Raw genomic sequence first — 20,881 nt, 5'->3', positions numbered from 1 at the left:
TTACTTCAAATATATTTATTTCAAAACTGGAAATGCATTGCATACTAATCAGAATCTGAAATCAGTTGGGATGAAGGATCTCACTTAAAACATTGGCCTATGTTTCTGATGTTGACTGATTTAATGTGCATTTCTAGTTTTCTCTATTCTTACTTGAGCTCTTCAATGTTTTTCTTTTTCCTATGCCTAATATCTTCATCAATTTATGTAAGTTTTTGAAAGTAAGTTAGGAAAAATTGAGCATGAAATTTTATATTAAATAATTGTTGGAACTGTCTCTCTTAAATGAACTGGGTGCTTTAAGTGGGCCAAGTTGAATATGTATGCACTCTAAATATAGAAACCAAATATGTACCTAAAATCCTCCAGCCTGCCTTGCTTTTCATGTTCTGTTGAGGCATATTCACATAAATTGTAATCTAAGGATCAGGTCTTAGACTTTTGATTTGGGAAAGCAATTATCCCAACTAAATGGGTTATAATGTAGGTTCAAATTGGATGCTTGGCAGTTATTCCCAGAGTTGTTGCAGTGAAAAGGAGCTTTTTGCCGTAACAAACATCAATTTTTCTATGTGCTAGAGTATTCATTATAGAAAAAGGCAACAAAAATGTTGACTCTTCTCTCAGCAGAGAGTCTGAGAATTTGTAGGTGGCAGAAGAATATTTTTAAAAACAGGACAAAGTTTGGAAGATAACTAATTTCGACACTTAGGAATTCATTTTACATCGATAGATTACTGTTCTAAATTTATCTTTCTAAGAACATATTTGAATCATCCAAAGGGCTAACTACCACCCTTATTTCATAATTTCCTTTTTTATGTTCTTGAATGTAAGTTTTGGGAAAAAAAAATTCCTGAAGATGCATTATCAGAAGGGAACTAAATCCAGCAAATGTTTTATATTGTCAAAGAACCATATGATCCACATTGTAATGCATTTATGGTTGCTGTCTTGGACTTAAACAGAATTCTCAGTCTTAGGGACCTGTTAGATCCCAAGTCAAGTTTCAGTCCCCTCCATCCTCCATCATAAAATCACCTACTTCTATTTCTGTAATATTGTCTTGTTATCCCATCTGCTGAAACCCTTATTTATGCCTATAAGACTTGAGTGCTCCAGTGTTCTGCTTTCATGGACTCTAGCTTGTCCTGCTTGTATTCTATCTTTCATTAAGTCTGGCTCATCCTTACCATGAGAACATAAAAGATAGGAGAAGAAGAAGGCCATGTGGCATGCTCTGCCATTCAATAAGATCATGGCTGAGCTTGTACATAAACTTCACTTTCCAGCTCTACCCACATATCCCTTGATTCTCTTGGTGCCCAAATCTCTGTTGTTTTCAATCTTGAATATACTTATTGGCTGAGCATCCACAGCTTTCTCAGATACAGAATATCAACAGTTTGTAAGTCTGAGTGAAGAAAAGTGTTTTAAGTTCAAAATGGCTGACCCCTTATTCTGAAATAATGACCCATAGCTATAGACTTTACATCCAGGAAAACATCATCTACCCTGCCAGATCCTCTAAGAATTTTATGCTTTAATGAGATCATGTCTCATTCTTCTTAATTCCATCAATCTTTGCCCAAAGGACAGTCCTCTCTCTCAAATCTGTCCAGTGAAACTTCATTGCACCACCTCAAACTGTACATAACTCCAGTTGTGGTCTCAGTAAAGCCCTATTTCTTCTTTACTGACATACTCCAAGCCCACTTGCAATAAAGGGTGACATACCATTTGTTTTCCTAATTGCTTGCTGTACTTGCAAATTAACTTGCTGTGATTCATACACAAATCCAACTGAATACCAACATTTGCGAGTCCTGCTTTTTAAAAAGAAAAATCTGCTTTTCTATTCTTCCTGTACAAGTTGATGATTTCCTACTTCCCCATATTATACTCCATCTGTCACCTTCATGCCCAATTCCCCATCTAAATCCCTTTGCAGCCTTTCTTGCATCCCCCTCAAAAACTATTTGCCCACCTAGCTTGGCATTGTTAATATATTCCAACGTTTTGCACTCTGTACCCTCATCGAAGTCCTTTGAATTGTAAATAGCGGAGAACCAAGCATATTTCCTTGCAACACAACACTGGTTACACCCTGCCATCTAAAATGACTTGTTTATCTCTACTCTGCCTTTTGTCCATGAACAGTTCAAGGTATTTTAGTTCATAATATATTGCCCCAATCTCATGAGCCATTTTGTAATGTAGCGGCCTATGCCATGCCTTATCAAATGCCTTCTGAAACTCCAATGGTTCCTCTTTATTTACCCTGTTAATGACACACTCAAAACGCTAATAGATTTTTTTTATTCTTTGATGGGACAATAGCCCCTGAACTAAGGCATGGTAGGACATTTCAGAGAACAGCTAAGTGTCACCCACATTGTTGTGGGTCTGGAGCCACATATGGGCTGGACCAGATAAGGATGACAGATTTTCTTCCCTAAAGGACATTACGAACCAGAAGGGTTTTTATGACAATCGACAATGGTTTCATGGTTACTGTTACCAAGATTAGCTTTCAGTTCCAGGCTTTATTAAATTTAAGTTTCACCAGCTGCCGTGATGGGATGTGAACCAATGTCCCCAGAGCTGGGCCTCTGAATTACTAGTCGAATGGCATTACCACTACAACGTCATCACCATTTATCAAACACTAATTTCTTTCCATAAAAACATGTTGACTCTTGCTAATCATTGGTTTCCCAAATATTTTATTGGCCTAAATGCAGTCTGGAATTCCTTTATAATGCTCCTCCTATTTCTGCTCCTCCTTTTAAAACCTTCCTTAAAATCAGCATCTTTTACCAAGCATTTGGTCAATTCTTCTAATCACACGTTGTCATTTATTGACCACATGTTTCTATGAAGCACCTTGGACTTTTTCTATTTTTAAAAGTGCCATTGTAATTGCAATTGTGTATGGCTGTTGCACACTGTCAGTTGCATGAGTACTTTTATAGTAGAAATGAGGAATGCATCTACAGATTTGCAAAACATTTAATTTGGTTAGAATTGTGAAGTCAGATCATAAGAAATAGGAGCAGGAGTGGGCCATTTACCCCTCCTGAGCTTGCTCCACCATTCAATAAGATGATGGCTAATGTAATTGTGGCTTTAATCCACTTTCCTGCCTGTTTCCCGTAACGCTTGACTCCCCTGTAAATCAAAGCTCTAACTTGGCCTTGAATACATCCTATGATCCAGCCTCCACTGCTCCATGAGGCAGAAAATTCTGAAGACTATTGACCATCTGAAATAAGAGATTTCTCCTCATCCCCATCTTAGATGGGAGACCTCTTATTTTTAAACTGTGCCCCACATGAGAGAAAACATCCTCTCTGCATCCGCCCTGTCAAAGCCTCACAGGATCTTATATATTTCAATAAGATCACCTCTCATTCTTCTAAAGTCCAATGAGTATAGGCTGAACCTACTCAACCTTTGCTCATAAGACAACTCCAGCATCCCATGAATCAGCTTAGTGAACATTCTCTGAACTGCTTTTAATGCAATATATCTAAGTAAGAGACCAAATTGTACACAGGAAGCTAGGTGCGGTCTCACCAGTAACCTGTACAGTGAGAGCAAGGCTTCCCTACTTTTATACTCCAACCCCTTGTTACATTCCGTCTGCCTTTCGAATTACTTGCTGTGCCTACAGGCTAACTTTGTGATTGATGTACCAGGAAACCCAGACCCCTGTCCCACAGCATTCTGCAGTCTCTCTTCATGCAAATAATCTTTTCTATTCTTCCTGTCAAAGTGAATAAGCTTACATTTTCCATGTTATACTCCCATATGGCAAATTTTTGCCTGCTCAACCTATCTATATCCTTTGAAGACTTTGCATCCTCCTCACAATTTACTTTTCTACCTGTCTTTGTCAGCAGATTTGTTTGCAATGCCTTCGGTCCCTTCATCCAAGCTATTAATATAGATTGCAAATAGTTGAGGCTCCAGCATTGATCCCTGTGGTACTCCATTAGTTAGTTTGCCAACCTGAAAATGACACATTTGTTCAAACTCTGTTTCTTGTTGGTTAACCAATCCTCTGTCCATGCTGATATATCATCTGCAACACCATGGGCTCTTATTTTGTACAGCAACCTTTTATGTGGCACCTTATCAATGCTTTTTGGAAATTCAAATAGACTGCACCTACTGGTACCTCTTTCTCCATTCTGCATGTAACATTCTCAGAGAACTCTAATAAATTTGTCAAACAATGTTCCCTTCCACAAAACCATGTTGACTCTGCCTGATTGTATTATGATTTTCTAAATACCCTGCCAATACATCCATAATAATGTTGTTTTATAATTTTCCCAATGCCAGATGTTAGGCTAACTGGCCTATAGTTTCCTCCTTTCTTGAACAGAAGTGTGGTGATTGAATCCTCTGATTTCCAGAACTTAAGGAAATTTTAGAAGATTACAACCGATGCAGCCAATTCTTTTAAGACCTGAGGATGCAGCTCAGCAGAACTAGGGAACTTGTTAGACTTCAGCCCCATCAATTTTCCTCGTACTTTTTTTCCAGTGATGGTGATTGTTTTAAGATCCTCCCCTTTGCCTCTTGATTTTCTGCTATTCTTGGAATGCTTTTTGTGTCTTCTACTGTGAAGGCAGCTGCAAAGTTCTTGCTCAAAGTCTCTGCCAGTTCCTTATTTCCCATTAGAAATTCCCCAGTCTCACCCTATAAAGGACCAATGTTTACTTATTTTTAAATACTTTTTCAGTCTGTTATATTTCTTGCTAGTTTTCTCTTTCTCTCATTTTCCCTGCTTTACTTTTTATTCTTCATTTGCTTGTTTCTTAAAATTTTCCCAAAAATCTGGAATACCACTAATCTTCACAGCATTGTACACCCCTCCTTTCAATTTGATGCTACCCTTTACTTCCTCAGTTAGCCACAGGTGGTGTATCCCTCTCGTTGAGTCTTTCTTTTGCAATGGAGTATATCTTGGGTTGAGAGTTATGAAACATCTTCTCCTTAAATATCTGCTGCTGCTTCTGTACAGTCTTTGCTTTTAACCTATTTTTCCATTTCACCGTAGCCAACTTTACCTTGTAATTGCCTTTGTTTAAGGCAGTAGTTTCAGACCCACGTCTCTCACAATTTAATATTCAGTCAGTGATCAAAACATACCCTCATACCTAAAGGATGCCTTACTCTGAGGTCATTAATTAATCCTGTCTCATTGCACATTACCAGCTCTAAAATAGGCGGTTCCCTGTTTGGTTCTAGAATGTATTGTTCTAAAACACTGGCCCGAATAAACTCTCTGAACTCTTCCTCCAGGCTATTTTTGCCAATTTGATTTGTCCAATTTGTATGAAGATTAAAATTACACATGATTATTACAGTCCCTTTCTTAGAAGCCACCATTATTTTTTGACTTAACTACACTGTGGGACAAAATATATGTCAGCCTATAAACGCCTACTACTTGTGATGACTTTCTTTTGCTAATTCTTTTCTTCACCTAAACTGATTTTATATCTTGATCCTCCCAGCCAAGATCATTTCTCACTACTGTGCTGTTCTCATCCTTCATTAGCAGAGCTACCCCACCCTTTTCTTTCTACCTGTCCTTTGGAAATGTCAGATACCAGTGAATATTCAGGTCCTAGCTGTGGTCACTTTGCAGCCATGTCTTTGTAATGGCTGCCCTATCATACTCATTTATATCTATTTGTGTTATCAATTCACCCATCTTGTTACGATTGCTGTGTGCATTCAATAAAGAGCCTTTACTTCTGTCTTTTTAGCATCTTTCCCTACTCTGACCTTGCTGGTGCACCCTCATTTGTATGCTGATGCTCCGTTCCTTCCTGTCACACTTTAGTTTATCATTGCACATATTGCTACCCTGCGCTATTGCTTTGTCCTTTCTCTTCAACTTTCCAAACCTCCCCTCACGTGAACCCTCCCCAGACTATTCAGTTTAAATTCCTCTCTACAGCTCTACTTAGATGATTAATCAGGACTTTGGTGCTTGTGCGCCATGAATCTAAACTCATTTCTCCCACTCCAATTTTTGAGCCACACAATCAACTCTCTGATCTTTTCTACCATGTGCCAACTTGTTCTTGGTTCAGGTGTGAAAAATGAAATGCAATATCGAGAAATATAAATTATTGTGTAAGTATATATAAATTATTACAGTTGGAAAAATGTGCCACAAAAATGGAATTGAATTAGCTAAGTGAAGGTTGGAAAGGCATTAGGGAGCTAAAAAAAAACACAGTCCAGTGTAGAGGCCACGTGGTGAAGCATTTTTTAAATGGAAAACTAATAACCAGGATGTTTGGTGAAAACAAAACAGAATACAACTTCTCATAGAAAAATGTGAACTTGGGTTTAAATCTACATTGTTAACATTAGGAAATCTTGAATGAGCTTCATGAATGGCCTAACTGCAAACCCATTTTACAAAGCCCCCGATCATTTTTTCAGAGTGAAATGCAGTAAATTAAGGTAAATTTTTAAACCAAGTTAGTGATTCTTGCTCCTGATGAATAAGACTTTGCTGGTAAGCTTCAAAACAATACAATGTGTCTGTCCTTTGAAAAATAAAATTTAAACTCCAATTTGAAGTCTGCCTTGTAGTTTATTGAACATAGCTAAAGGTTATAAGAGGTGCTGCAAAAACTTTAAAGACCCTTTAGAGGCACCCTCTTGTGGATTATATTTAGAAAGCACAAATTTATCTGAGACGTAATTCTTCGAGCAAGAAGAAGTTTCCATTACTCTAGGATGCTGGCATCTCATTCAGTCACATTGTTGCGCAGCCTGCTCCACCCTACCTGTTCCTTCCAATTGAACCTTTGCTATATTTTCACCATCCCCCCTGATCTCCTTGTACTTGGCCCTGAACAACCTGCTGTTGTCTGAAGCCACTAATTTAATGAATTTCGGGCTCAACAAGTCTCTGCACAGCTTTTGTCCAGGAGGCTTGACATTAGTCATTGGGGAACATCACACACAATCACAGTGCAGAAGAGGCCCTTTGGCCCATCGAGTCTGCACCGACGAGAGAAACACCCGACCTACCTACTTAATCCCATTTACCAGCACTTGGCCCATAGCCTTGAATGTTATGTCTTGCCAAATGCTCATCCAGGTACTTTTTAAAGGATGTGAAGCAATCCGCCTCCACCACACTCCCAGGCAGTGCATTCCAGATCGTCATCACCCTCTGGGTAAAACTTTTCCTCACATCCCCCCTAAGCCTCCTGCACCTAAACCTTGAACTTATGCCCCCTCGTGACTGACCCTTCAACGAAGGGGAACAGCTGCTCCCTATCCACCCTGTCCATGCCCTTCATAATCTTGTAAACCTCGATCAGGTCACCCCTCAGTTTTCTCTGCTCCAACGAAAACAACCCAAGTCTATCCAATCTTTCTTCATAACTCAAATGTTTCATCCCAGGCAACATCTTGGTGAATCTCCCCTGCACCCCCTCCAGTGCAATCACATCTTTCCTATAATGTGGCGACCAGAACTGCACACAGCACTCCAGCTGTGTCCTCACCAACGTTCTATACAACTCCAGCATGACCTCCCTACTTTTGTAATCTATGCCTCGATTGATAAAAGCAACTGTCCCGTACGCCTTTTTCACCACCCCACTAACATGCCCCCCTGCCTACAGAGATCTATGCACACCTATGCCAAGGTCCCCTTGTTCCTCAGAACTTCCTAGTGCCGTACCGTTCAGTGAATACTTCCTTGTCAAATTACTCCTTCCAAAGTGTATCACCTCACGCTTTTCAGGGTTAAATTCCATCGGCCAGTTATCTGCCCATTTGACCATCCCGTCTATATCTTCCTGTAGCCCAAGACACTCAACCTCACTGTAACCACCCGGCCAATCTTTGTGTCATCCGCAAACTTATTAATCCTACCCTCCACATAGTTATCTACGTCATTTATATAAATGACAAATAATAGGAGACCAAGCACAGATCCCTGTGGTAAGCCACTGGACACTGGCTTCCAGTCAGTAAAGCATCCTTCTGTCATCACCCTCTGTCTCCTACAAGTAAGTCAATTTTGATTCCACCTTATCAAATTACCCTGTATCCCATGTGCATTTGCCTTCTTTATAAGTCTCCCACGTGGGACCTTGTCAAAGGCTTTGCTGAAATCCATATAAACTACATCAACTGCACTACCCTCATCTACACACCTGGTCACCTCCTCAAAAAATTGAAATTTGTTAGGCACGACCCCCCCCCCCCCCCGCCTCCACCGACAAAGCCATGCTGACAATCCCTGATCAAACCTTGCCCCTCCAAGTGGATTTAGTTACTCTCCTTCAGAAATTTCTCCAATAGTTTCCCTACCACTGACGTGAGCCTCACTGGCCTGTAGTTCTGTGGCTTATCTCTACAACCCTTCTTAAACAGCGGAACCACATGAGCTGTTCTCCAGTCCTCTGGCACCTCCCCCGTGGCCAAAAAGGAATTAAAAATTTGGGTCAGCCTCTGCGACCTCCTCCCTTGCCTCCCTCAGCAGTCTGGAACACAAATCATCTGGACCTGGAGATTTGTCCACTTTTAAGCCTGCCAGCACCTCCAATACCTTGTCACTCCCGATATCAATTTGCTTAAGAACCTCGCAGTCTCTCTCCCTGAGTTCGATACCTTCATCCTCATTCTCTTGGGTGAAGACGGGTGTGAAGTATTCATTTTTGCAACTTGTCAATTTCTTTGTTCATAACAAACTTAAACCGTACCATGTTGTGGTCGCTATCACTAAAATGCTTGCCCTCCGCCACCTCAGCCACCTGTCCGGCTTCATTCCCCAGAATTAGGTCCAGCAATGCACCGTCCCTTGTGGACCCTCTACATATTGACCTAAAAAGTTCTCCTGTTCACATTTCAAGAAATCCACTCCATCCAAGCCCTTAACACTATGTCTATCCCAATTAATGTTGGGAAAGTTGAAATCACCTAATATAATTACCCTATTGTTATTGTTTTTACACATCTCCACAAATTGTGCACATATTTGCTCCTCAAATTCCCATTGACTATTTGGGGGTCTATAATAAACACCTAATAATGTGGTTACCCCTTTTTTATTCCTAAGCTCTACCCACAAAGCTTCATTTGATGTCCCCTCCAAGATATTATCTCTCCTTACTGCAGTAACTGGCTCCTTAACTAATAATGCAATGCTTTCTCCTCTTTTATCCCCTCCCCTGTCTCGCCTGAAGATTCTATATCCCGGAATGTTGAGCTGCCAATCCTGTCCTTCCCTCAACCATGTCTTAGTGATGACTATTATATCACAATTCCACATGTCAATCCTCACCCTTAACTCATCCGTTTTGCCTGTAATACTCCTGGCATTAAAGTAGAGGCCATCAAGCCTTGCCTTACTCCCTTGAAAACTTATTGCAGCTGTACCCCCTCTGACTTGATTGTTTCACTGTATTATAATGTGTTTCTATTCTGCTAGCATTCTGTGTCCCCTCCTCCTGCCGAATCAGTTTAAACTCTTCCCAACAGCACTAGCAAACCCACCTGCAAGGATGTTAGTCCCGCTCTGGTTCAGATGTAGACCGTCCTGGTTGTACAGGTCCCACTTTCCCCAGAAATGGTCCCAGTGATCCAGGAATCTAAAACCCTCCCCCCTGCACCAACTCTTAAGCCACGTATTCATCTGCGCTATTCTCCTATTTCTGAGCTCGCTAGCACGTGCCACTGGGATTAATCCAGAGGTTACAACCCGAGAGGTCATGCTTTTTAGTCTACTGCCTAACTCCCTGAATTCTCGATGCAAGACCTCATCCCTCTTTCTACCTGTGTCATTTGTACCAACATGTACCATGACCTCTGCCTTATCACCCTGCCCCTTCAGGATGCCCTGCAACTGTTCAGTGACATCCCGGACCCTGGCACCAGGTAGGCAACATACCATCCTGGAGTCACGTTGACAGCCACAGTAGTGCCTATCTGTTCCCCTGACTATAGAATCCCCTCTTACTATTGCTCTTCCTCCCTCCCTTCCTGTACAGACGGACTGCTTGTAGTGCTAGAAGTTTGGCTCTGTCCGCACTCCCTGGAGGAACCAGCGCCCTCATCAGCCTCCAAAACGGAATACCAATTTGCGAGCGGTACCCCAGGGGACTCCTGAACTACCTGTCTGTTTCTCTTGGACTGCCTGGTGGTCACCCATTCCCGCCCTTCCTCAAGTTCCTTCATTTGCGGTGTGACCACTTCTCTAAACGTGCTATCCACGATGCTGTCAGACTCGCGGATGCTCCACGTTGTCCCCAGCCGCCGTTCCAGCTCTGAAACCCGAGCTTCCTGGAGCTGCAGCTGGACACGCTTCCTGCACACATGCTGGTCCTGGGTACTGGAAATATCCCCGGCTTCCCACATGGAGCAAGAGGAGCACGCCACAGCTTTGAACGCCTCTGCCATGACTTATCCCTTTAAATTAAACCTTTTAAGTCAATTACTTTAGGGCCCTTCTTTCCGAATCCTCATTACTGTAGAGTATATAAACTGTAAACCACAAAAAGACCTTAAACTATAAGCGATTAAAGTAGTAAATACTTTACCCACTACTTACCAGTGATTCCTTTCCCTTGTCGCCTCTCCTGCTGCAGCACGCTCTGAAGAGTTAAGAAGTTGGGTAGTAAGGAAAAAATGCAAAGAGCACCTCGTCCCCTATGCACCAAATTCCCACTTTGCACCAAATTCCGAATACCCACTCAGGATGTGCTCTCTCTCCTGTTCCTGTGCAAGCACACTGTAGCGTGCTTCTAGATAGTCCCTTTCTTAAATAGAGCTGAGTTGATTCACCACTAGTTAAGCTTCAGATAGTAATTAACACCGATTCAGGCCCTAATCAAGCTTCAGGTGGTTGACAGTTAATTGTTGCACAGTCAGCTGAGTCAGCTTCCTTACCAACCTTTTAACTAGACTACTGAACTTACAAAAATTAAAGAGAAATTATAGAGAAAGACTCATCAGTTCAATTTTTGCTTTGCACCAAATTCCGAAAACCCACACTGGCTGTGCTCCACTCAGGATGTTCTCACTCTCCTGCTGGAATCCATTACCAAGAAAGTGATAAAAAGAGTACAGGAAAATCGTAACCTGACTAAGCAGCATCAAAGCTTTTATAAATTTGTCAAACGTTTCATTTTTCACACCTGAACCAAGAACAAGTTGGCATTGGGTAGAAAAGATCAGAGTGTTGAATGTGTGGGAGTGGGAGAAATGAGTTTTGATTCATGGCACACCGACACCAATGTCCTGACGAATCATCTAACTAGAGCTGTAGAGAGGACTTTAAATTAAATAGTCTGGGGATGGTTCACATGAGGGGAGATTTGGAAAGTTGAAGAGAAAGGACAAAGCAATAGCGCAAGGTAGCAATATGTGCAATGATAAACAGAGTGTGACAGGAATGGACAGAGTGTCAGCATACAAATGAGGGTGCACCAGCAAGGGCAGAGTGGGGAAAGATGCTAAAAAGACAGAATTAAAGGCTCTTTATTGAATGCACGCAGCATTCATAACAAGATGAGTGAATTGATAGCACAAATAGAAATAAATGAGTGATATGCCATATATTTCCATTTCATAGATTTTTAGAGGATGTAACTAGCAGGGTCGATCAATGGAACCAGTGAATGTACTATTTTTGGATTTTCAAAAGACACTCGAGGTGTTAACAAAAACTTGTTACACAAGATGATGATTCTTGGGGTTGCAGGTAATATATTAGCATGGGTAAAGGTAGTGAAGAATAGAAATAAACAGCACTTTGGCAGGCTACTAGTGGGGTGTCACGAGGATCACTGCTAGGACCTCAGTTTTTTTGCAATCTATATTAATGACTTAGATGAAGGGATTGATCATAATGTATTCAAATTAACCGATGATACGAAGTCAAATGGGAGGAATACAGAGCCTGCAGAGGGATGTAGAGTTGAATGAGTGAGCAGGAAGGTAACAGATGAAGTATAAAAATGTGAGGCTATTCATTGCAGTAGGAGGAAGATAGTTTTTCTAAATGGTAAGAAACTATTTCATATTAAATGTTTGTGTTCAGAGGAATTTGGGTGTCCCATGTACGTGAAACTCAAAGTTAACTTGTCGGTTTAGAAAGCAGTAAGGAAGGCAAGAGATAATTTGGCCTTTAATGCAAAGGGGCTGAAATATAAGAGTAAAGAAGTCTTGCTGTAATTGGTGAGACCACATCTGAAGTAATGTGTACAGTTTTGGCCTCTGTGCCTAGGGAAGGATGAACTGGCCTTACAGGAGGCGCAACAAAATTTCATTAGAATGGTTCTTGGAATAAGAGGGTTGTTAGATAGGAAATAGGAGCAGGAGTAGGCCATTCAGCCCCGTGAGCATTGCTCTGCCGTTCAGTTAGATCGTGGATGATCTTCTACCTCAACGCCATTTTCCCACGCTACCCCTATATCCCTTGATATTTTTACTGTCTAGAAATCTGTTGATCTCTGTTTTGAACATACTCAATGACTGATCCTCCACAGCCCTCTGGTGTAGAAGATTCCAAAGATTTACCACTCTCTGAGTGAAGAAATTCTCCCTTATCTCCATCTTAAATGACCTATCTCTGATTCAGAGACTGTGTCCCCTGGTTTTCGATGCCACTGGCCAGGGAAACATCTTTTCTTCCTTCCTGTGAGGAGATATTAAGTAGAATGAGCACACATTCTGGATTTCAGAAGAATGAGGTAATTTAAGTGAAACATACAAAATTCTGAGAGGGCTTGACAGAGAGATGCTAATTTTCCCCTAGCTGGGGAGTTTCAAACTGGGAGCACAGTCTCTGGATAAAGGGTTTGCCATTTAGGACTTTAAGGAGAAATTTCTTTGCTTAGAGGGTTGTGAATATTTTTAACTCTCCTATTCCAGAGGGTTGTGGCTGCTTGGTACCTGATTACATTCATGTCTGACAAAATTGCTAGATTTTTGGGCCCTAAGGGAATCATGGGATAATGGGGATCAGGCAGGGAAATAGAGTTGACGTAGAAGTTCAACCATGACCATCTGCTCCCCCTGTGCTACAGTGTCCCCGACTATCAAGATCTACGGCGAACCATTGGGCAATGTGGATAATTTCTCATAGCTTGGGAGCTTTCTCTCAGCGAGGGCAGATGTTGATGATGAAACTCTACATCGCCTCCAGTGTACCAGTACAGCCTTTGGCCAACTGAGGAAAAGAGCATTTGATGACAAAGACCTCAGACGTGGCACCAAGCTTATGGTCCACAAGGCTGCAGTGCTACTTGCCTTCCTGTATGCGGCAGAGACATGGACAACGTACAGCAGAGGCCCTAAATTCCTAGAGAGCTATCGTCAGCGATGCCTCCACAAAATCCAGCAAATTGAATGGTAGGATAGGCACTCCAATATCAGTGTCCTTTCTCAGGCCAACATCCCCAGTATTGAGGCACCCACGTTGTCTGCATGCCTGACAGAAGACTCCCAAAGCAAGCTCTCTCTTTCGAGCTTCGTCATGGCAAGCAGTTACCAGGAGGGCAGTGGAAACGTTTCGGGGTGGTCCTCAAAGTATCCCTGAAAAATACTGCAACATCCCCACTGGCATATGGGAATATCTTGCTTGGGATTGCCCAAACTGAAGAAGAAGCATCTGTGAAGGTGTCAGCCATTCCGAATGTCTGGCAGGCCCAGGTGGAGGCCAAGCAGAAGGAGCGTACCAAAATCCGAATGACCCACCCACCCGCCTCATCAAACACTAGCTGCTTAGCTTTGGTAGTGTGTGCAGATCCAGCTTTGGACTTTTTAGCCACCTGAGGACCCACAATCCCAGAGAGGCTGCCTAAGGAGAAGAAGAATTGAATGGCAGAACAGTCTTGAGGGGCCTTATGTCCTACTTCTGTTGCTATTTCTTATATTTTGAGTCCAACAAGTTTTCTCCTTGTTGGTTGTAAGATTCCAATTTGAAGTGCATTTAGGCAGTTTCAGCATACTGTGTGCAAGTTCTCAGTACAAAGCCAGGCATAATTTGTATCAAGTTGGCAATCTTAATGTGAGGACCACAGGAATTCCTTCTATGGGAAACCAGGAAATTCACAATGGTACACGAGTGGCCACCCTTCTGAGACAGGTATGGAATAAAGGAAGCTTTGTTGTTTTGGACTTTCAGTTTGTGTGATCTGGCAAAATGTGATAAGAAATGGAAAAATGCACCATCCTGAGTAAAAACGATCCCTTAAGTGTCAGAAAAACGAGGCATTTTTAAAGGAATAATAGTGAATAAATGCAAGCTCAGAATCACCATGTTCATGCTAAATAAATAAAACCTTAAATACATTCAACAAATGAAAACTGAAATGAATTGGAAAAATGATGCCAAATCTTAAAAGGAGAAGGAGACATCGGTTTACTGGTTTGAAAATGTAGAAGCATATTAAAAGTGATTTCGATGGGCAAATTGAGACTGAGGGGAAAAGATATTTAAATGTGGTAAGCATAAAAAATGCCAATGTAGCTGTACTCAAAACTGAGGATTATCAAAAATAACATACATTTTGAATGATGATTCCCAGATATTCACCAAGGTAAGCAAGGACTCACATGCTCCCCTTCCTTGGGAAGTGAAATAGGTAACTGGGTAGAAAAACATAGTTAAAATGTACTACAATGTAAGAAGCACTGAATGTAGAAAGGAACAATAGGCAGCATTTGTACTCCATGAATGATGTTTGAAAAGCTAAGAATTGACCTTAAAGAGACCTCTGAGTCTTGTTGAACTCAACATGTACAACTCTGAAGAAAAATATCTTGATTAGTTGTGAATTAATTTTTTGACAGAACTCATGTATACCTGCCCTATTTGCTCTTAGATCAAGTAGTAGTCTGGTTTTGCTCCATCCATTCCCCTAACTATATTTCTAGAGGATCACCAAAGTTTGGAACAGTGCTCAAGCAATTGACAAAGGCAATAAAATGTTGAGCTATTCATAATTTAAAGAAAAAATGTGATTAAACTGTACAGTGTTCTGTTTAGAGCATCTGTCTAATTTTGGTTGCTGAGATACAAAAAAAGAGATTGAACTGCTGTAGGCATTGCAGAGAATAGCCGTAAGGTTGATCCTTACTGTTGAAGTTTTGAGTTATAAGACAAGAGAAACTTGGGCTTTCGAGCCTGGAAAGATGTTAAGGGGACAGATGGAAAAAAATCCATGACTAATACTTGAAATAAATTTGAGTAAAGTGAGGCCCAAACCAGTGAAACACAATTGAGGACTAATATCAAGGAGCTTTTCTTCCACAAGATTGATGAACACATGGAATGAACTACCAGAAAGGGTGAAATTGCTGTAATCAATTGAAGAACAACTTGATCTTGAAATGGCTGCACTTCAGGGTCTTGCTGGTTGGATGAATTAAGATGGGAGGAATGGCCTTGGTCATGTGGAATTATTTTTTCATATTATGGCATCTCACAAATGCAGAACTTTACTTCTTAAGAAGGAAGCATTGATGCATAGGATATCTAACCATTGGTCATGATTTCTAACAGTACTGGTTTAGACCTTGAGACTGAAACAATAGGCAATCAGTTGGAAAAATGGAGAATGAACTTGCATTTTTATGGTGCTTTTCACTACTTCAGGGCATCCCAAAGGACTTTGCAACCAATCAGTTACTTTAAATGTAGCTACTGTTATAAGTTTGAAAAGTGTTGCAGCCAACTTGGGTACAGCAAGGTCCCATATAGAGCAAGGAGAAAAGCAGAACTTTTGTAATTGTCCGTTCTGACCGAGGGGAAAGAGTGCTGCACTGAACTAATGCTCACAATTATTGATGTGCAGTCCCAAGAACTTAGTAAGAAAGTCATTGCTTCTGAAACACCCTTGTATTACATTTGAATTACATGTCCTTGCATCGAGTGTTTTCACTATTTCCCACAAAAGAAATTTGTGTGCAGATGTTGGGGGAGGATAGCATAGTGAGTTAAAGCCTTGCTCTTTTGCTTCTGGGTTTGAATCCTTCCCAGAAGTTGAGATGAATTTGTTATATTGTTTGATGAATGCTATATTTTATTTGGGCAGGTGGGGGAGAGAGTAAACTTTCATTGGGACTCTGCTAAAGGTTCAGGACTGAAAGAAACGTGCAAATTACTCCATGCACTTAATTCACATATTCCAATTAAAGCATCCTCCGGTCATGTTTAGCAGAACAATCAGAGTTAAACTCACTAGCCACCCTTAAGGCTTCCTCATGCAATTGCTAATGGTGCCAAATAGCTAAGCTTTGTGAGCCATATCTGTCAATTCTGGACTACTGAAATTTATTTGGATCCTTATATCCATCAGAACTCGGGGATGAACTTACACCCAGAAGTGAAAATACAGGGTTTTAACCTGCTTTGCCATCCAGTGCCCCATCATTTCAGAAAGCATTGCATTAATGGGAGAGAGATTTGGGACCAGCTCTGTTTATGCCTTTAAAAACTCCTGTGCAATCAAGTGCGGGTCCACATTTGGAGGTGCTCATATACCATCCAATGCATACAATATATCAAACTATTTTTTTATTAGAAGAACATTTGGTCTGGAGAGTTTTTAAAACTTTTCTGAACTTGAGCAAGAACAGAATTGTCAGAACTTAGGTATCCAGTCAGTTCATTTAGATAGCATTTCCTTGTGATATCAATGTCTTCTCAATCTTTGTTTCAGTTATTTGAAGAGGTTTAAGGTAATGAAAATCAAAGTGCTTCGAAGCTGGTGTCGTCAAATCTTGAAGGGTCTTCATTTTCTTCATACTCGTACACCACCCATCATCCACCGAGATTTGAAATGTGACAACATCTTCATTACAGGCCCTACTGGATCAGTTAAAGTTGGGGATCTTGGCCTTGCTACTCTAAAAAGGGCATCATTTGCAAAAAGTGTGATAGGTAAGTTGATTGTCATGAAGTGAAGCTTGCTTCGTGGGCTGTTGGCTTTGGAAATTGAAATTTTTTTTTTCTTTTACAGATATTACTTTGAAATAGATTAGTGTGCATTATTGGATTTAGCAAAACTTGTGGCCTATTTTGCTATGCTTTGATATTCATCTGCTTTCTAATCTTTGTTATGAAAGCTAGTTTCAGAAAACTGAAACTATAAACAGGGTCTCATTTCTTTTTGTCTCATTATTGTGCTGAGCCCTCTTTACTCAATTTTCTGTATTCTAAGTATTTTCAACTGTAGGACATCTACTTTTCCCAGCTGCAGTAGACCTAACAGTACTGCAGTTGAACGGTAAGTGCGATAGATAAAGGCTGTGGTGAGTTGCCTTTCTGATAATTTGAAGATCAAAATTATTGAATGTTTCATTTTGACTATGTGCCAGTTTTCCTTTGCAAGGCAACTTGGTTACTGATACAGGGTGTAAAAAAAAAAAGCATAGTTGGCCAGAAACTAGCTATGGCCCAGTCTAATTACTTTTTTTTTTCTTAGGAACCCCATCAACTAAATTTTATTTCAATCTGTGGAGATTGATCTGTTAATCAAACTGAAAACTCTGCACCTTTTTAATATTCTTACAATATTGAGTTTGTTGCAATTTTCAGTGCAAGTAATTTAGACCTTCAAAGTGTTTGAAGCAGTTACGAAGTTTGGAATATTGGTGGGCTGTCATAAGTTGCAGCTCAACTGTTTTTCCATTATTATAAGATGGAACAAAAAGGATAATGAGATTGCATTCAACTCTTATGTATATGATGTGTTTCCACTATGAAGAGCATTTCAAATTTGAACATTTTATTTCTGGGTAACTGGGCAGCATTAGTAATCGCAGGAGTGTTTGTTCAGTTGTACAGGGTTTAATTGGATCACCTCTGTGCTGTACACCATATATATTGCCTTGCAGAAGAAAGCTTGAGTTGGTAGATTGCTGAGTAACTGAGAAGGGCTCTCCTTCGCCTCCACTTTGTCTTTCCCCACAGGTCATCGTCATCCATCGGTGAGTACCGACAGCCTCTACTCACTGAGACAGTCTGTTAGAGTCTGAAACGTTCTTTTAATTTAAGGTACCCCTGAGTTCATGGCTCCTGAGATGTACGAAGAAAAATATGACGAGTCTGTTGATGTTTACGCTTTTGGAATGTGTATGCTAGAGATGGCAACTTCAGAATACCCATACTCGGAATGCCAGAATGCTGCTCAGATCTATCGTAGAGTAACCAGTGTAAGTACATGCTAGGTTTGTGGTACTTTGGCTGCCTCTAATAGCCGTGCTACATTTCAAGTTCTCTTTTTTAAAAAAATACTTTGATACTGTGTGGGGCTAGCTGTAGTTGCCATTTGAGTGCAGTAATATAACTTTTAGCTACGCTACAAAGCTGTTTGCAGCACAAGAATCGCTGGGGGGGGATCAACTGGCTTCTACTGTTTGTGGCGTTTCTACTCTGCTTCCTAGAGAAACATTTGGAATAAATACATTCTGAAATAAATCAAGTGCTTCACGTGGTGAGCTTCTAAACTTGAACGTTATTTTTAAGTGGTGATGCTGAATTAAGTACCGTATTTTGCTGTAAAACAAGAAGCTAAAACAGATGGACAGGTGGTTCATATATGCATTTTTGATGACAAGATAAAAACCTGATAGTGAGTTGCCTGGTTTATCTTCTGAATTGGAAAATGTGTTGGGGAGAGACAATAGCAATGAAGAAGGGAAAGAAGGGGGAAAAAATAATCACAATCCTTCAGAAGAATTCATTCCCTCCCTCCCACCTGTATTTTAAGGGTATAATCCTGGGGAAGTTGAGAACATTTTTTTCATTCATGGGATGCGGGTGACATTGACAAGGTCAGTACTTGTTGCTGATTCTGAGTTACCCTTGAGAGCAGTTTAAAGTCAACCACCTTGTGGGTCTGGAGTCACTTGTAGGCCAGAGCAGGCCAAGATGACAGATTACCTTGCAGGGCATTTGTGAATCATTTTTACAAAATCAATGATAGTTTCATGGTCACTATTACTGAGACGAGTGTTCAATTTCGTATTTAAAAAACATTATTTGAATTCAAATTCCATTAGTTGCATAAGTGGGATTTGAGCCAGTGTCCCCAAATCATTACCCTGGGCCTCTGGCTTATGTTTCTGTGCAAAAATAATACTCTTGAGAGTGTTCTTGCAGATGATGTCTGCTTTACATAGATAATGCATTGGAATAGAAATTATTTCTGTTTCTGCCTTGTCAATTCCTTAATCACTTCCAGTCTTGTTTTCAGTGCTCTCTTGGCAAATTTCCCATATTTCGCCTTCTGTAACTTTCAACTCATCCTGTATCCTTTCCTGCACCAGGTCCCACTCACATCACCTTATTGCAAATTTAATAAAATTGTCCTTGTGTTTAATTCTGGGCATACAGTCTGTTCTTGAATGCTAACCTGCCCAGCAGGAAAGTGAAGATGGCACAGATGGTGTTAAAATGTGCCACTCACCCCTTACTCTACTGTCTCTAGTGTTCAAATCTCATCAACTTGCTGCCCCCTTCCCCACCCTTTAGTTCTATGACCTCTTCCAACTCTTCAAGACCACCACCCCCCCAGCTAGAATTCTAATTTCTTCTAACTCTTACCCCTTGTTCTTCCTTTACACCACCATTGATTGCAGTGCCTTCAACCATCCAGATTCACTTTCCTTCTCGCTTGCCTCGCTGTGCCCTTGTAGCCTGTTTTGTCTGCATTCACAAAAGAGGGGACAGTGCAGACTGTAGTTAATGAGAAGTATAAAATACTGGAAGGATCAACATTGAAAGGGGAAATAATAAGGGGTTGGGCATCTTTGAAATTAGATAAATGGTCCTGTGTGGATGAATTGCACGTTAGGCAGCGAAGAGAAGCATCGGAGGCAACAGCAAAATCTCTGAGCATCATTTTCCAATCCCTCTGGCTATAGGTATGGTGCCAGAGGGTTACTAATGTACCATTGTTTAAAAAGGAAGAAATGAACAGGACAGTCAGACTCACACCGGTGGTGAGAAATTATTGGAAGGCTTTGACAAGGTCCTATGTGGAAGACTGGCCAAAGAAATAAAAGCTCATGAGATCCAAGGGAAGACGGCAAGTTGGATGCAATATTGGCTCATTCACAGGGAACATAGGGTAATGGTTGGGTGTGTTGTGACTAGAAGACTGTGTTTCCAGTGGGGTTCTGCAGGACTCTGCACTAGGTTCCATCCTTTTTGTGGTGTTTAATCAATGAAAAGAAGGAAACTGTAGACTCCAGGAGAATATAAATGGACTGGCCAAGTGGACAGAAAAGTGGCAAATGGAATTTAATCTAGATAAGTTTTGAAGGAATAAATTTGGGAGAGAAGACAAGAGAAAAAACAATAAATGTTAAGATACTGAAAAGTGGGAGGAACAGAGTCTCCTGGGAGAGCAGATCCCTGCAGATAGTGGTTAGATTAGGTGATTAAGAAGGCATGTAGGATACTTTGTTTTATTAGTTGAGGCATGGAATATAAACACTGGGAGGTTTTGTTAGAACTGAATAAAACACGAGTTAGGCTACAGCCAGAGCATTGTGTACTGTTCTGGTCACCGCATTCCAGGAAGAATGTGATCGCAAGAGATAGGGTATGGAGGAGATTGACAAAAATGTTCCTGGAACTGGAGAACTTTAGTTGAGGAAAGATTGGATAGACTAGGGTTGTTTTCTTTGGAATAGAGGAGGCTGAGAGGACACTTAATTGATGTGTATAAATAATCAGAGGCCCAGATAGGGTGGATAGGAAGGACCTAATCCCCTAAATGGAGAGGTCAATTACAAGGGATCATAAATTTAAAGTAATTGATAGATTGATTGGATGTTGAGGGTGATGAACACCTGGAACTTTCTGCTT

General features: G+C 40.8%; 1 protein-coding gene across 10 annotated transcripts in view; it reads left to right on the top strand.

Moving 5' to 3' along the window:
- Window positions 1-20,881, top strand: part of LOC121293192 (serine/threonine-protein kinase WNK1-like) — a 209,452-nt gene that overhangs the window by 44,732 nt on the left and 143,839 nt on the right. For all 10 annotated transcript variants that reach the window (XM_041216001.1, XM_041216000.1, XM_041215993.1 and 7 more), the window contains exons 3-4: window positions 16,725-16,945; window positions 18,062-18,219. In XM_041216001.1, the coding sequence (XP_041071935.1) occupies window positions 16,725-16,945; window positions 18,062-18,219 (379 nt within the window). The remainder of the gene's footprint in view (window positions 1-16,724; window positions 16,946-18,061; window positions 18,220-20,881) is intronic.

The sequence above is a fragment of the Carcharodon carcharias genome, chromosome 21, assembly GCF_017639515.1.
Source record: "Carcharodon carcharias isolate sCarCar2 chromosome 21, sCarCar2.pri, whole genome shotgun sequence".
Lineage (NCBI taxonomy): Eukaryota > Metazoa > Chordata > Chondrichthyes > Lamniformes > Lamnidae > Carcharodon > Carcharodon carcharias.
This window is presented reverse-complemented; position numbering and strand designations above follow the sequence as displayed.